Below are 16,451 nucleotides of genomic sequence, written 5' to 3' on the forward strand. Positions count from 1 at the left end.
TACGTTTGACCCTTTCTATTTAATAAGAGTTTTTATCTCCTGGAAAGGACAATTCTCTGTGTCATTTGTTCCCTTAAATGCTACACTATTATTTTAAATATGACCTCATTTGAAGAGAACCTGTGCCAAATAAATATTATTTAGCCTTTCTGAAAAATCCTTTTGGGTGGGTAAAAATTATTTCCCGGAGCTGAAATCTTAACATCTTGGATGCCGCTAGCCCACAGTGGTGTGTGGGTTCAGACGTGTATTTTATTTATCTTGGGGGGGGGGTGCTGAGACATGCCAGCAAAATCACCACAATCTTCCCATCTGCTTTAAAGTTGTACAACCACATCCATGCCTTATTTGAATGCTTGTAAAACCAACATTGACCAGCGAAAGTAAGAGTCCTGTGACAGCCTGAAGACTACACACGCACGCACACAGCCGATCCACCTAGGATAACAGGGCTGCTCCTCGGGAAAGCGATCAGCCTGCTTCTCAGCATTACAAACGCCCCCCTTGTTTCTGATGATGCTCTTTGAAAATGAAGAAGAGACAGGGGAACAGGGAGGAAATGAATCCTATGGGAAGGGTGTGGGGCAAGAGAGTGGGTTTATGAATCACAGAATAGTAGGGTTGGAAGGGGCCTGCAAGACAAGGCAGCAGTACCAGTAGGGACCAGAAAAAACAGCTGTGAGGCTGGAAACCAAAATCAAAAAAGAAACAGCTGCACCCATCGAATTCACAACACGTCTTGACACTGGTCTTTATCAAGGGAAAAACTCTTAGTGTTTGTTCTGGAGGATTCCGTCTCCCATGTTTCGGCACTGGTCTTTAGCAAGGGAAAAATCCTTAGAAAACCTTCTGGAAGATTCCATCACCCTTAGGAAAGGTCTCTTGAAGATGCTGACGGGCAGAATAAGACGAGGGTCTGTGGGAAGGGCATTCTGTTGGTGCTGAAAAATGCAGGCAGGCACAAAGTCAAGATGGAGACTGTGGGCTCCGGAAGGGGATTGGTCTCGGAGAGCAGTAGGCACGGATGGTCAGGGTGCCCGGAAGGAACAGTTTTTCCATCCTGAGGTTGGAACTGGAGTGGGACCTAAAGGGACTGAAATCCATTGAAAATGACACTGGAGGAGGGCGAGGTTGTTTGGGGGACTGGTTTTTGCTGACTTTGGCTGCCTGCTGCGCCTTCTCTGATTTACCCAACGTAAGTCAGTTTCTCGTCTGTGGATGATGTCATTTTGGAGACATACTGTATCTATCACTCAGACCTTTCCAAAAAGTCTTAACTCCTAAACCTGTTATTCTTACGACTCTGTTAAGGCGCAGCATGTTCTACTGCAGGTGAAGACGCTGGGCTATTCTGCGGGTGCTGCAGCGTCCAGCAGCGTTAGTCGGTCTTAACTGCAGGCAGGGTTGCTCTGGGAGCGGGGGAGGTTGGGCAGGAAGCCCTTGCCAGCCCCCAGCCCCCAACCTCCTCACCACTGTTGCCTTAAACCAAGTCAGACAGTGGGCCAGTTCACACGACACGCGGGCGGTTAATAAGCTGCGGTGGCTTGTTAGCCACTCTGCACATGCTGGCCACGCTTACATTGCTCTCCCAGGCGCAGCTTCTCGGGTTGCCCGCACCCAGCGAGGCTGGCTTGCTGAGGTGGGTAACAAACCACCTAGAGCCCACGGCCTGCTGCAGGGTTGTGGAGTGGTTTGCTACCCATCCCAACAAGCCACCCTCGCCGGCTTTGGACACACAAGAGGCCGCGGCAGGGGCTTAGATCGGCCACTTGGTGCCTGCAGGCACCGCAACCTGCGGTGGCTTCAATAAGCCCCGGTGGGCTGTGGCGATCGTGTGAGCCAGGTCATCCGGTCCATCAAGCCCAGTGCAGCTGGCGCTCACTGGTAGCGGCTCTCAAGGGCTTCCGGTAGGATTCTTTTCTAGCCCTTCCTGGAGATACCAGGGATCAAACTTGGGACCTTCTGTGTGCAAAGCAGGGGCTCTGCCATGGAGCTCCCCCCATCCGTTCCCTTGCCCTCTTCCCCGGGCACCCCCGCAGCAGGCGGGGCGGGGGAGGGAGCTGCAAAGCTGGCGGGGGTGATGGGGGCGGCGGCTCCATCTCCTTGCTCTTGTCACTGCCTGCATGCTCTGGGAGGAAAACAAAGGGCATCGCTACGCCAGCCTCACATCCTGCCTTTGAAACGGGGCTTTCTGCTTCCGTTTTAAATGCAGGATCACGACGACTCCCTTTTTCACCCCCTTCCCCCCCCACCCCTTCCCCCTCCTTCTCCCCCCCCATATCTGAATCTTCCATTGTCTTTCATTGATCTCACTCCTCTTCTTGCCACTTTTCCTCTTTTCAAGGAGGGAACTCGAGAGGAACACAACGGGGTAATTTGATAGCTCATTATCTGCAATCTATTTAAAAACGGAACAAAGGGCATTTAGTACAGGATGATTGCTGCATTATGGAAAGAGCCCGCAAACTTCTGTGAAGGAGCCATCTCAATTGCAGGATAGAAGCCTGGTGTGAAGAAGCCAGAAGAGGAGGAGCAGCCAGGAGGTTCTGGGGGGTTAGTAGTGGCCCCCCTGCAGTGGTGTAGCCCTCAGCAAGCACCCAATAATGCCAGCCCCTGACACCAGCCCAACTGAAGACCAGCAGACATGCATTACAGCTGGTAAATGTTAATACACACAACATATTGCCCTTCCCTGGGTGCCAGCCCCCCTAGCAGCTAATTGGAGATGGATATTTCTCTTTTCCATTTCTCCCCCTGCCCCAGTCATCCATCCTCTTCCTCATCTCCTCTTCCCTATCTCCTCCAGCAAAGGGCTGGATGTGCCTGATCTCGGAAGCTAAGCAGGGTCAGCCTTGGTGAGTCCTTGGATGGGAGACCGCCTGGGAAGCAGGCTCCCTGCATTGAGCAGGGGGGTGGACTCGATGGTCTTGTCGGCCCCTTCCAGCCCTATGATTCTCTGATTCTCCTTGGCACGTGCTCTGTTTGCGGCGAGGCTTCACCACCACAGTATGAGATTGCTCTGCCTGGGGTTTCAGAAGGCCTGTGACTTTTCAAGGGTAGCTTGCCAGGCTATGGCTGTATTTTACTCAGGCGGTTTAGATTTGTAACCCTCCCCGTCCTCAAGGCTGCATCCAATCTACAAATTAGGGACCACTTAGAACAGCAAGCGCAGTGCCGAGGCAAGGGCCCCTTGCTCCCCGTGAAGCGTGTATCTGTATGGCGTTCTTCTTTGCTCCTGAGTTGTATCATATCTTCAGCCACGCAGCCAATCTACGACCAGAAGCACACTTATTTGGAAGTCAAACGCCCCAGCCATCAAGGGGCTTTAAGAGTGTAAGAAGAACTCTGCTGAAGCAAGCCCAAAGTCCAACTGGTCCAGTACCCTGTTTTCCATATTGGCCAACCAGGTGATTCTGGGAAGCCCACAAGCAGCGCCTGAGTTCAGTCGCGCCCTAACCCTGCTGGGGCTCCCCAGGAACTGATATCCAGTGATGTATGATCTCTGAACGTGCAGGCGCCCTACAGCCCTGGTGGCTTCTTGCCACAATCAACCTCCCCTCCTCCTCTGGATTTGTTTGATCCCCCTTTAAAGGCACCAAAGCCAAGACCTGTCACATGTTATGGTGGCGATTCCATAAATGAACAATGGGCCATTGCAGAATTCCTTTATTTTGTCTGTCCCAAATCCCATCCCAAATCTACTGTCTTACTTATGAGTAAATTCCTACGTGGGTTCAGGCTGCAAGTTTGATAGCATTCAAGTGCTTCCACCAGCTTTAATCAGGGGTAGACAATCCAATTTTTTTGAAAGGGTGATAAATTTATGAATTGTGGGAATGACATTCATTTGAGATAATATATTGGAGAGGTGGGGGCTTGAAATGAAAGTCAGAGAGAGAGAGAGAGAGAGAGAGAGAGAGAGAACGTTAAGATGCAGTTCCCAATAATTCCTGTTATTCCTGAACAGGTGTGATGCCGGTTTAGCCAGATTATCTGCTGAGCACAAAGTCACCTATGAAAGACTTCAGAACCTGAGCAAAGATCAGCAAACAACTAAACTGATATTGGAGTCTAAAATCAAAGAAGCAGAAATACAGGTAAGAGTCATTTTTAATGGGTCTTGCATCATTCTTAGCTGATGTTGCAGATATATTTGCTTTTGCATTGTGAAAAACAGGGAAATTTGGAACATTTAAAACAACTTCCAAACATTAGGCTGTGCTCAGGCTCTGGAATTCTCTCCCACAAGAGACCCATCCCACCTGCCTCCAATGGCTGGAGGATGGTCCAAACTTTCTCTTTTAGGAAGGCTCTGAGGCTATAAAAGTTGCTTCCTTTTTCAAGTGGATTTAATTGCTGTGGGTGAATTATTATTGATGGCCATTTGTTTGTTTTTTCTTTGTCTGCTGTTTTAGTGTTTTATGGCTGCCTTATCATAATTATTGATATGAAATTGTTTTCATTTATGTTGTTAGCTGCCTTGGGCTCACTGAAGAAAGGGGGGGGGATGTTTTAAATAGGGCAGCAAGATTGTTAACAGCGACTTGCCAATGAGATCACATTACGCCAGTACTTTTCCAGCTGCACTGGCTGCCAGTCCATTTCCAGGCCTGATTCAAAGTGCTGGTATTAACATTCAAAGCCCTTAATGGCTTGGAGCCAGGTTATCTGAAGGATCGCCTCCTCCCAAATGTGTCTGTCCAGACCCTAAGATCATCCTCAGGGGTCCTTCTCCATGAGCCTCCGCCAAAGGAAGCTAGGCAGGTGGCTAACAGGAAGAGGGCCTTTTCTGCTGTGGCACCCTAGCTGTGAAATGAGCTCCCTAGAGAGGTTTGCCAGATGCCTACATTGTTCTCCTTCTGGCGCCACGTGAAGACCTTTTTATTCTCCCACTATTTTAGCATTCTAGCTTCCTAACCTTTTAGCTCTGGTGCTTTAAATCTGTATTTTAAATCTCTGCATTGTTGCTAGGTTTTATTCTCTTGTGCTCTACTATTGTGGTTTTAAACTTTAATATTTTCTATTGTTTTATTTATTTTATTTTATTTATTTCATTTCTATACTGCCCAAAAAACTATGCTGCATTTTGTGGTTTTAATTTTTGAGAACCGTCCAGAGAGCTTTGGCTATTGGGCGGTATGGAAATGAAATAATACAGACAGACAGACGGACAGACAGACAGGCATAAACAACTAAGTACACAATGTAGTGCTGCATTCTGTTTCCACCAGGCCAAGCCAGATGCTTCTGGGGAAACCTGCAACCAGGTCCTGGACATGTCCTGGGGTCATTTTCTCCCTTTTCTGGCCCATCTGGGTTTTTGAAGCAAACTTGCTTTGTCTGCCTGCCCTGCCAAGGACGGCACACAGTCTGGGAAGACTTGTGCAAGGGAATCATTCTGTAAAAATGCGTTGAGTTGTTATCCTCCCAGCATTACTCAGCAGCACACAGTGTGTCTTAGTCACTGTGGAAAAGCCATCTCATGACATTTCAAACATCTGCATTTACACATCTGTGGCTTTCCTGAGTCCAGAAGAAGGCAGCCGTGATGCCAGCAGGCTGTGTCTACAGATTTTATACGGGGAAATGTGTCCTCCATAATCTATTTCAGAATGTATAAATGCTGTGCGATTTAAGGATTAGCAACAGTTAAAGTGAACCTTGTTGTACTCCTGGCATTCTAAATCTAAACCATTACCTTTCCCCACACCCAGTTTACACCTTGATCCTAAATGTATTAACCCTAACTGAGAGAAGCCACGCTCAATTTGCACTGAAATCAATTAGTAAAGTTAATTATGGCCAACTTTTAATTGTGGCTAAAATGTTGTTGATTTTTTTTAATTGTTTGTAGTTCTGTTGCTCATTGTAGGCTGCCCTGGAAATGTTTTGCATTGAAAGACAGAAAATCTAGTAAGAAATAAATAAATAACGAGATCAATCCATTGGTTTAATGAAAATTATGGTGCACTTGCTGCCACACCAGCAGTTTTCTTAGGAATTACCATTTTTGTTCACTTGCTTTTTGCAGAGAATTCAGGGAACATAGTTGCAGCCTGTATAATTCTGCTGTTTTTTTGTTAAGGGACTATTTTACTATCAAAGAAAAGAAAAATACTGAGAAGGCGCAGTAATTAAAGCCCATCCCCCTCGCAGAAACAGGAACTAGCGCTGAGAAGGAATTAAGGAAGGCTCATCAAGATGCAAGTAACAGACTGCTAAGGACCTGCAACAATGTTGCCATGGCCTATCTGGAGTATTCCTGTACAGCAGGTGTCCCCAACCTTTTTGGACCCGTGGGTTCATTTGGGAATTTGAGAAATTGCTGTGGGCACCACCACAAAATGGCTCCCACGGAAGATGTGGCTAGTCACATAATGGCTGCCATGGGGGCCTGGCTAGTCCAACGAAGTGGTGGGGAGAGAAATAGTGAGGCTAGAGATTGGGAGAGAGGGGGGAATAACAAGGCAAGTGGTAGAGGAGAGCAAAATAGTGAGATTAGAGGTTGGGACAGGGGAGAAACAGCAAGGTAAAGCGGTGGGGAAAAAGAGTGAAGCTGGAGCTTTGTGGGAGGAGGCAAAGGGGCAGATGGGAGAGAAAGAGCAAGGCTACAAGCTAGAAAGGGAGAGAAAGAAGACTACCCTAACATTTTCAAAGGTTTATTTTTTTATTTATTTTTAAGGGGGTAGGAAGCGGAGAGCTTTGTGAGCACTGTTGGAGGTCTTCGCGGGGCTCTATGGTACCTAGTTGGGGACCACTACTGTACAGGGTGCCAGCCAGCCAAGCCCTCCTCCACAGGCCATGCCATTCCACCCTACTGCCCGTCTTCCCCCACCCCTATTTTCCTTTTCCAATTGACATTTAACAATGGCAGGTGTACTTCTGCAAACCCCGAGGTTACCCCAAACATGCTGATAACTCCTCCTCCTTTCTCAGTGGACCCGTTTCTGTTGGCACTCGCCTGAGCTTGCTATTAGAAGTGATCCCTCTGCCATGCCCAACAGGAAGCAAAAAAGGGGGTAGAACCTGCAGACAGGAAGCTTTTAATTCACATTGAGAGGAACCTTTGCTGAACAGGAGCTACTCCAAAATAAACATTCTAAGCATATATTGGGCATGGAGAAAGGCACTAAAATAGCATTATATTCAGTGCTGTGCAGGAACTAAAATTCAGTGTTGTGTGGAACTCAGACATTTTTAAATAGCTGGAGGCGATTCATTAATTACTGGAATAGGCCAGACCAGGAAATTTAGCAGCTTTAGTTATTTTATATATGTGTGAAGTTGGGGTACTGTAATCAGTATTGTAATTGTGGTGTGTGGATGCATTTGGAAACAGAAATAAAAAATTCATATTTTTTTTTTAATTACTTCTGGTTCCACCTGACTGCAAACAATCAGTGCCTCAGTACTAAATACTCAGTACTCAGTACTTTTTTTCATTTATTTGTCTTGTAACACACACTTCCACACCAGTGGGACTCTGCTTTTAACCTCTACTGAGTAGAGGAGCAGGCACAGGCTAGTCTAGAACAATCACAAAGCTAGACACAAAAAGGGAGAAGAGGCTATGGAAGGACAAGACTCTCCAGTGGTGGTGACCTGCAAGGTGTGTGCAATGTTTGTTTTCTTGCCTGAGAACAACATGGCCTACACCTGCAACAAGTGCAAGTTGATCACGCTGCTGGAGGAAAAAGTAAGTGGACTGGAGCGGCGACTGTCAACCCTCCGGGGAATAAGAGAACACGAAGAGTTCTTGGACAGAATGGGGGAACTACAGCAGCAAAGGGCAGACCAGAAGCTTGAAGAGCAACAGCAAGATGAGGCAGTGGGAAATGCTGAGGTGAAGAAAAATGGAGTAGAGGATACTCCTTGGAAAACGGTGACAGTTAGGAGAAGAAGAACTAGACGCCACTCTGCACCAGTGGAAGCGGTGGAGCTGTGGAACCGATTCCAGGTACTTGCAGATGAGACTGGAGGACAGCCTGCAGAGGAAGAATCACAGGGGAACCTGCATGAGAGTGAGCAAGAGGCTGAAGGTCAGTCAAACAGAGGCGATGAAACCCAGGCCTACAAGAAGAAGAAGAGAAGAGTGGTAGTAGTGGGAGACTCCTTGCTGCGTGGGATCGAGACCCAAGTATGTCGCGAAGACCCGTGGACTCGCCAGGTATGTTGTCTCCCGGGAGGACAGATTAGAGACGTGACTGAAAGGTTGCCTGCACTCATAAAGCCCACTGACAGGTATCCCTTTCTTCTCATCCATGTGGGAACAAATGATACCGCCAAGCGGAGCTACGAAGAGATCACGTCAGACTTTGAAGCTTTGGGAAGGAAACTCAAGAACTTTGGGGCCCAGATAGTTTTCTCATCCATCCTTCCAGTAGTTAGAAGAGGGATAGAAAGGGAACGAAAAATACTCCGGGTGAATGACTGGCTACGAAGGTGGTGCCGACGAGAGAGATTTGGATTCTGGGACCACGGGCTATACTTCCTGGAAGATGGGCTGTTGGCTAGGGATGGGTTGCACCTCACAAAGGCTGGGAAGAATGTGTTTGGCCACAGCATGAAGAACTTCATCAGGAGGGCTTTAAACTGAATCCTACGGGGAAGGGAGATGTAATGTTGGGGGTAACAATGGACGTAGGCGCATGCACTGCAATGGAGAGAACAGCGCTGATAGCGCCCAATAATAGTCTTCAGACACATGTAGGAAGAAAGCCAGACTATGAAGCACATGGTCTTCGATGTCTATATACTAATGCCCAGAGTATGGGAAACAAACAGAACGAACTTGAACTCTTAATACAGGAGGGAAATTATGACTTGATAGGTATAACTGAGACTTGGTGGGATGACTCTCATGACTGGAATACAGCAGTTGAAGGATATAACTTGTTCAAAAAGAACAGGAGGAACAGAAAGGGAGGCGGGGTTGCACTGTATGTGAAAAATACATATCTCTGCACAGAAATACAGGAGGAGGAGCTTGGTAGCCCCATCGAGAGCATCTGGGTTGAAATAAATGGAGCAAAGAATAAAAGGAACCTGGTGGTCGGAGTCTACTACCGGCCACCCAATCAAGGAGAAGCCAAGGATGAAACTTTTGAAAAGCAAATAGCCAATGTTTTAAGGAAGCATGATGTAGTAGTAATGGGGGACTTCAATTTCCCCGATATTTGTTGGGAGACAAATTCTGCAAAACATGGCCCCTCCAGGAAATTCCTGACTTGTGTGGCGGATAACTTCCTCCTACAGAAAGTAGAGGAAGGAACTAGAGGATCGGCTATCCTTGACTTGATCCTAACCAACAGAGATGACTTAGTGGATAAAGTAGCAGTTACAGGAACTCTGGGGGAAAGCGACCATGTTGTACTTGAGTTCTTGGTTCTAAGGGAAGCAAAAGCCGAGTGTAGTCAAACGCGTACCCTGGATTTTAGGAAAGCTGATTTTAATAAACTCAGAACAATGATCAGTAAGGTCCCATGGCAAGCAATGCTAGCGAGAAAAGGAGTCCAAGATGGGTGGGAACTTTTAAAAAAGGAAATTCTCAAGGCACAATCACAAACAATTCCAACAAGAAGAAAAGGTGGAAGACAACAGAAGAAGCCAATGTGGCTTCACAAAAAGCTTAGGGATGACCTGAAAACAAAAAAGGACACATATAGGAAGTGGAAAGAAGGCCAAGTAACAAAGGAAGAGTACAGGCAGGTAGCACAGAATTGCAGGGATGGCGTCAGGAAGGCTAAAGCGGAGAACGAGGTGAGGTTAGCGAGGGATGCTAAAAACAACAAAAAGGCTTTCTTCAGCTACGTGCATAGTAAAAGGCAGAGGAAAGAAATGGTTGTTCAGCTATTAAATAAGGATGGCAAAATGATAACAGATGACAAAGAAAAGGCAGAGGTGCTCAATTCCTACTTTGGCTCAGTCTTCTCCCAAAAGAGGGTCTATGACCCCCCTGGCAAAGGCGAAGTACAGGCTGAAGGGGCAGGATTGCAGCTTGAGATCGACAGGCATATGGTCAAGGAACACCTCATTACTTTGAATGAGTTCAAATCTCCAGGGCCAGATGAACTGCATCCTAGAGTCATAAAGGAACTGGCAGAAGAGCTCTCAGAACCGCTGTCTATTCTCTTTGAGAAATCATGGAGGACCGGGGAAGTGCCAGATGACTGGAGGAGGGCTAACGTTGTCCCTATCTTCAAAAAGGGTAAAAAGGAGGAACCTGGGAACTACAGACCAGTCAGTCTGACATCAATCCCTGGGAAAATTCTGGAGCAGATCATAAAGCAATCCATCTGGAAGCACCTTGACAACAATGCAGTGATTACTCGAAGCCAACATGGATTTGTCAAAAACAAGTCCTGCCAGACAAATCTGATCTCATTTTTTGATCAAGTCACCTCCCTTGTAGACCGTGGGAATGCTGTAGACATCATATACCTCGACTTCAGCAAAGCTTTCGACAAAGTGCCCCATGATATCCTGATGAGCAAACTAGCTCGAAGTGGGCTAGATGAAACAACGATCATGTGGATCCACAGTTGGCTACAGAATCGGACTCAAAGAGTGCTTATCAATGGGACCTTCTCAAGCTGGGGAGAGGTAACGAGTGGGGTACCGCAGGGCTCAGTCCTGGGCCCAGTGCTCTTCAATATTTTTATTAATGACTTGGAGGAGGAGGTGCAGGGAATGCTGATCAAATTTGCAGATGACACAAAATTGGGAGGGATAGCTAATACTTTGGAAGACAGAAACAAAATTCAAAGTGATCTGGATAGACTGGAGTGCTGGGCAGAAAACAACAGAATGGCATTTAATAGGGACAAATGCCAAGTTCTGCACCTAGGAAAAAGAAACCAAATGCACAGTTACAAGATGGGGGATACGTGGCTCAACCACACTACGAGCGAGAAGGATCTTGGAATTGTCGTCGATCACAAGCTGAATATGAGCCAACAATGTGATGTGGCTGCAAAAAAGGCAAATGCTATTTTGGGCTGCATTCATAGAAGCATCGCTTCCAAATCCCGGGAAGTACTAGTTCCCCTCTACTCAGCACTGGTTAGGCCTCATCTGGAGTACTGTGTCCAGTTCTGGGCACCACACTTTAAGAAGGATGCAGACAAGCTGGAGAGGGTTCAAAGGAGGGCAACAAAGATGATCAGGGGACTGGAAACAAAGCCCTATGAAGAGAGACTGAAAGAACTGGGCATGTTTAGCCTTGAGAAGAGAAGACTGAGGGGAGATATGATAGCGCTCTTCAAGTACTTGAAAGGTTGTCACAGAGAAGAAGGCCAGGATCTCTTCTTGATTATCCCAGAGTGCAGGACACGGAATAATGGGCTCAAGTTACAGGAAGCCAGATTCCGACTGAACATCAGGAAAAACTTCCTGAGTGTCAGAGCAATACGGCAATGGAACCAATTACCTGGGGAGGTGGTGGGCTCTCCCACACTGGAGGCCTTCAAGACGAGGCTGGACAGCCATTTGTCAGGGATGCTCTGACTTGGATTCCTGCATTGAGCAGGGGGTTGGACTCGATGGCCTTGTAGGCCCCTTCCAACCCTACTATTCTATGATTCTATGATAAAGGCCCCAAGTGTGGAGGCAAACATAGTCAACATCTGTGAGTCAGCACTGGTTAGGCCTCATTGGAGTACTGTGTCCAGTTCTGGAAACCACACTTTAAGGAGGATGCAGAGAAACTGGAGAGGGTTCAGAGGAGGGCAACGAAGATGATCAGGGGACTGGAAACAAAGCGTATGAAGAGAGACTGAAAGAACTGGGCATGTTTAGCCTTGAGAAGACTGAGGGGAGATATAATAGCGCTCTTCAAGTCCTTGAAAGGCTGTCCCAGAGAGGAAGGCCAGGATCTCTTCTCGGTCATCCCAGAGTGCAGGACACGGAAGAAGGGGCTCAAGTTACAGGAAGCCAGATTCCAGCTGAACCTCAGGAGAAACTTCCTGACTGTTAGAGCAGTACGACAATGGAACCAATTACCCAGGGAGGTGGTGGGCTCTCCCAGACTGGAGGCATTCAAGACGAGGCTGGACAGCCAGCTGACAGAGATGCTCTGACTTGGATTCCTGTGTTGAGCAAGGGGTTGGACTCAAGGGTCTGATAGGCCCCTCCCAACCCTACTATTCTATGATTCTATGAGTTTATATCAGTGCTTGGTGGGTTACCTGTGTTTGCGAGCAGATATCTGTGGCATCTATTCTTGAAATGTGTTCTCATCTCTAATGGGAAACGTGGGTCCTTTGCTCCGCACTGCTGTGCAGGGCTTATATGGAACACTAGATGCCGCTCCAGGACAGCACACAGTGACAAAATACAGGACAGCACACGGTGACAAAATACAAGCTTTAGCCTTGATAGAGGAGGTACCCTTTAGCCTCCAAAACAGCCACATTACATCATCACATCATTGTACAATTGGGTTTCATTACAAGCAACCAAAGTTGTAAGGGCAGAAGATGCTCATGGTACAAAGTTTGCCCAATGTTCTAATCTGCAAAACCCCAATGACACTTTCCAAAAAATGGTTTTGAACACTGGACTGGAACCGAAACAAAGGCAGGTGTTTTACGTGCTTCGTTGTTTTGGCTTTTGTCAGCCTCCCCCCATTCTTGATGTTTATCTTTTTAAACTGGGATAATAAAGAAGAAGAAATAATATATCTTCTCTTCCAGATTTCCCACCTTTTAAGTAGAATAGAACAGTCAATCATGCAACAGGAAGCCAAGCTGAAACTCACATACAAAGAGAGCAACCAACAGCTCCACCTTCTGGACACAAAGTGAGTATCGCCTCATTTCAGGAATCCAGCAAACCAAGGGGCCAGAGACCATTTCAGAGACTGCTACATGTGGGTGGGTGTCCGTCTGTGTCCCCCTACGTGTGCCCATAAAGTACAAACAAGAAGTCATCAAAGATTTTTGTGTGAGCACATTTTTGAGAACTGAAAGAAAAGTTTAGTTTGTAAACCGCAGTTGTCTATATCTGCAAAATGCAAATATTCCACTGGAAAAAGGGCTCCATGCTACCCCTGCCCCCAAATTGGAGCCAAGCTACACATTATACTAAGCACGTACCATGTAGATGAAGTTTCTCTTACCTTTACTCTCATGTAAGCATGCATAGTTCTGATTTGGATCGGGACCATGGCACTCTGGGAGGGGAGGGTTAAACCTTCCCAACCATTCCCCCTGCCCCCCAAAATTCCCCACCCCTGCAGGGGAGTTAAATAAATGGAGGAAAGCCTCCATTGGAGTCCATGGAGGCCCCCCCTGCCCTTTTTAACCTCCTTTTTAATGTGTAACTTGGCAGACACATTAATGTGTCTGCCAAGACTCATTCAATTAATAGAATGAATCTGTTAGGGTGCAATCCTTTGCAAGTTTAGACAGAAAAAAAGCTGACAAAAGCTATGCTGGCCGGGGCATGCTGGGAGTTGTCAGCTTTTTTTCCAGTCTAAGCTTGCATAGGATTGCACCCTTAAAGGCTATTCACTCGGTGGAGCCTCCGTGATCAGAGGCCTGCCTGCTGCCTTTATCTTCGGCTTGTGAGCTTCCCCAGGTGTCTGACTGCCCACTGGGGAAAGCAGGCTGCTGAGCTGGGTGGACTCTGGGTCTGATCCTGCAACAGGGCAGTGCTTCTCTTAACCATATGCACAGACATCTGCATCAGGTCATTCATTTTTTCAGCCTGGACTTTTGAAAATATGAGCCTCTTTCATGCACATGTTGCTCTCTACCCCTGTTAGAACAATATACATTCAAACCTTCATGAGTAAATTCAGGTCTGGCTGGGAGAATTTGCTAAGAGTGGTTGTGGGGGTGGGATCGCCCAAAATCCATTTCAGCTCTACCAAATACATTCAGAGGCTATGTTTAAAATATTTATAGACATGAGTGGATTTTATTCCCCTAGATTACAGGATGCCATTGATTACCTCAGTAACCAGATCTCATCCACACGGACCTGGATGGAACAGGAGCATGAGCGGTTTGAGAAGGAGTTTCTAGAGAAGATAGAGCAACTGTCCCTGGCCGTTAAGGAAAAAAGTGTATGTTTCAAATCTTCCTGCAGCCCCTGAAAAGCCATCTTAGAGTCCTGGTCATATCTTCTCACACTTGGGGTACAATCCTATAGAGGCATGTTTAGACAGAAAAAAGCCCTACAACTCCCAACATTCCCCAGCCATCCATGCTGGCTGGGGAATGCTGGGAGCTGTAGGACTTTTTCTGGTAGGGGAATGCTGGGAATTGTAGGACATTTTTCTGTCTAAACATGCACAGGGTTGCACCGTTACGCACACAACCCCTGAAGACCCTTGTACTCCACTGCCTCCCCACTTATATATTTTGCCATGGGCCTTGGAAATACGTGGAAAATGTCTGGTCTCCTTGGAGGAGAGGGTTGTGATAGCCTGAGGCTTGTTCTCATAACAGGAAGCTCCAGTCTATTTATTATATTTTATTTGGAAATATTTGCATTCCACCTGCCATGTACAACCATCATAGTATTCTATGATTCTATATCCAGGTGGGTGTACAATGCTAAAATTACAATGCAAATATAAATTCGGCTAAGGCTGTCACTGTACAATAAAACCAATAAAAAACAGTGGCCATAAATTAAAAAAAACACAAGTTTCCCCCATTGGGCTGAACCGGGCCTCTATCTCCCACTCTGTGCCTTAACGGCTCCTGAGGCTTCCTGAACTTGCTCTGTGGTAGAGTCACCATCCACTCGTGCTAGGGAAATCCTGCATGTACTCCGGGCACACGTCCCGCATGCCTCATCTGGGATGCTGTCCCAATGAGATCTCCGCTTCCTAGGGGGAGATGGGGGGACTTGGCCTAGAAATTCACCATGAGACAGCTTGTCTAATTGCAAGTCTCGACTTGTTTGACTGGCCCCAGGAAATGGACAGCAGAGCCTTAGAGATGCAATTCAGAGAGGTCCATGGGAAACTGGAAAAACTGGAAGGCGTGCATAAGATCACTGTGGAAGAACAAGGGGCGAAACAGGCCGAAGAGGGAATCAGTGTACAGCTCAGCAAGGTTCAGATGGATATGAATGCAGACATAAAAGAAGTGAAAGCCGAGGTTAATGCTGGTAAGAACACGCTTTTTGAGACCCATGTAACGCCCTGGTCAGCAACTGGTTTTACTGGAGAGACCCTTTGAAGACAGGGTGAAGGGTAGTGGGTCAGCCACCCACCTCCCGAAATTGTACTGCTGGCAAATCTCTTGGCTGCAACCAACTACACTGTCCTAGGGATGGCGGAGAAATCCGCCACGGACTCCAGTGAGGCTGGATTCTTTGGAATCCAGCCCCCCAGAGTCCGTGGTGGAACAGACTACCCCCCCGCCACCCCCTGAAATCCCCCCACCGGGATGGAACCTACCTGACGGCGGCTGGTCTGGGTCGCCATCTTCGTTCCACTGCTGGGCTGCGGAACAAAATGGTGTCTGGTGTAGGGGACGCCATTTGCGTCTTTGCTCTTTGCCGTGATAGGCTACGTAAATATTTACATAGCCAATCACGGCCAACGGCAGGGACGCAAATGGCGTCCCCTACGCTGGACGCCATTTACGTCTGCAGACTGGCCGTGGCCAGAAGTCAGCAGCAGCCGGAGCCAGCCGGCAACTCTGCGGATTTCCCGTGGAGCGGAGCCGGCCAGGGAGGATTCCAGGGGGAGGACCGGATCGTCTCCCCCCGCCTGTGGATGCCCCAGACCGGAACGGGGTAAGTATTTCGTACACCCCTACACTGTCCCTTCATAGCTTTTGATTCTGAGTTAGGAAATATGTTTATTTTATTTTATTATTTTATTTTAAATTATTTTTCAGCTGACTTTAATGGAAGAACCCTTTCAAGGTGGTTTAAAACCTTCCACTCTAATATAAAGAAAGATAAACCAAGGAAGAGATTTGCCGTATAATCATACATTGTTTTTAAAAAGGGTGGCAAAGTTTTAAAATGTTTAATTCTTCCCCTGTTTAGGGTTTGCCACCATCTACGAGAACATTGGATCCCTGCGGCAGGTTCTAGAAGCTAAAATGAAACTGGACAAGGAAGAGCTGCAGAAGCAAATTCAGCAGATGAAGTAATGTGTCGGAAGGTGTCAGTTGAGTTTCCAAGGTCGAGATTCAAACAGAGGGAAAGATGCCAATGGATCGAGAGTCTGCCAGGTTGTGATGTAAACTTAATTTTTTTTAATTTATTTTATTTCATTTCTATACCGCCCAATAGCCGAAGCTCTCTGCACAGACCGAGTGACGTGCTTCAGTTTCGTGGAGCTGTATGGTTGCGTACTGTAAATAGTCAAAACAAGGCTTTGCTAGAGAAACAAATCCCTTTTCAGGAAGAGGTCTAAGCTCTGCTGACTTCCAAAAAGTTGCCTTGCATGGACTGGGCCAGAAACGTGTGTCAAGGAGGCC

At 47.1% G+C, this 16,451-nt stretch overlaps 1 protein-coding gene across 1 annotated transcript in view; it reads left to right on the top strand.

Annotated features, from left to right (window-relative positions):
• The window catches only part of FAM81A (family with sequence similarity 81 member A), a 37,533-nt gene extending 21,412 nt beyond the window's left edge, over nt 1-16,121 (top strand). The window contains exons 4-8 of the mRNA XM_084816646.1: nt 3,968-4,097; nt 12,693-12,799; nt 13,933-14,068; nt 14,928-15,123; nt 16,015-16,121. Coding sequence (XP_084672772.1) covers nt 3,968-4,097; nt 12,693-12,799; nt 13,933-14,068; nt 14,928-15,123; nt 16,015-16,121 — 676 coding nt within the window. The remainder of the gene's footprint in view (nt 1-3,967; nt 4,098-12,692; nt 12,800-13,932; nt 14,069-14,927; nt 15,124-16,014) is intronic.
• Nucleotides 16,122-16,451: the final 330 nt, after the last annotated feature.

The sequence above is a fragment of the Heloderma suspectum genome, chromosome 11 (genome assembly GCF_057233095.1).
Source record: "Heloderma suspectum isolate Gila_16-S chromosome 11, 16-S_ref, whole genome shotgun sequence".
NCBI lineage: Eukaryota > Metazoa > Chordata > Lepidosauria > Squamata > Helodermatidae > Heloderma > Heloderma suspectum.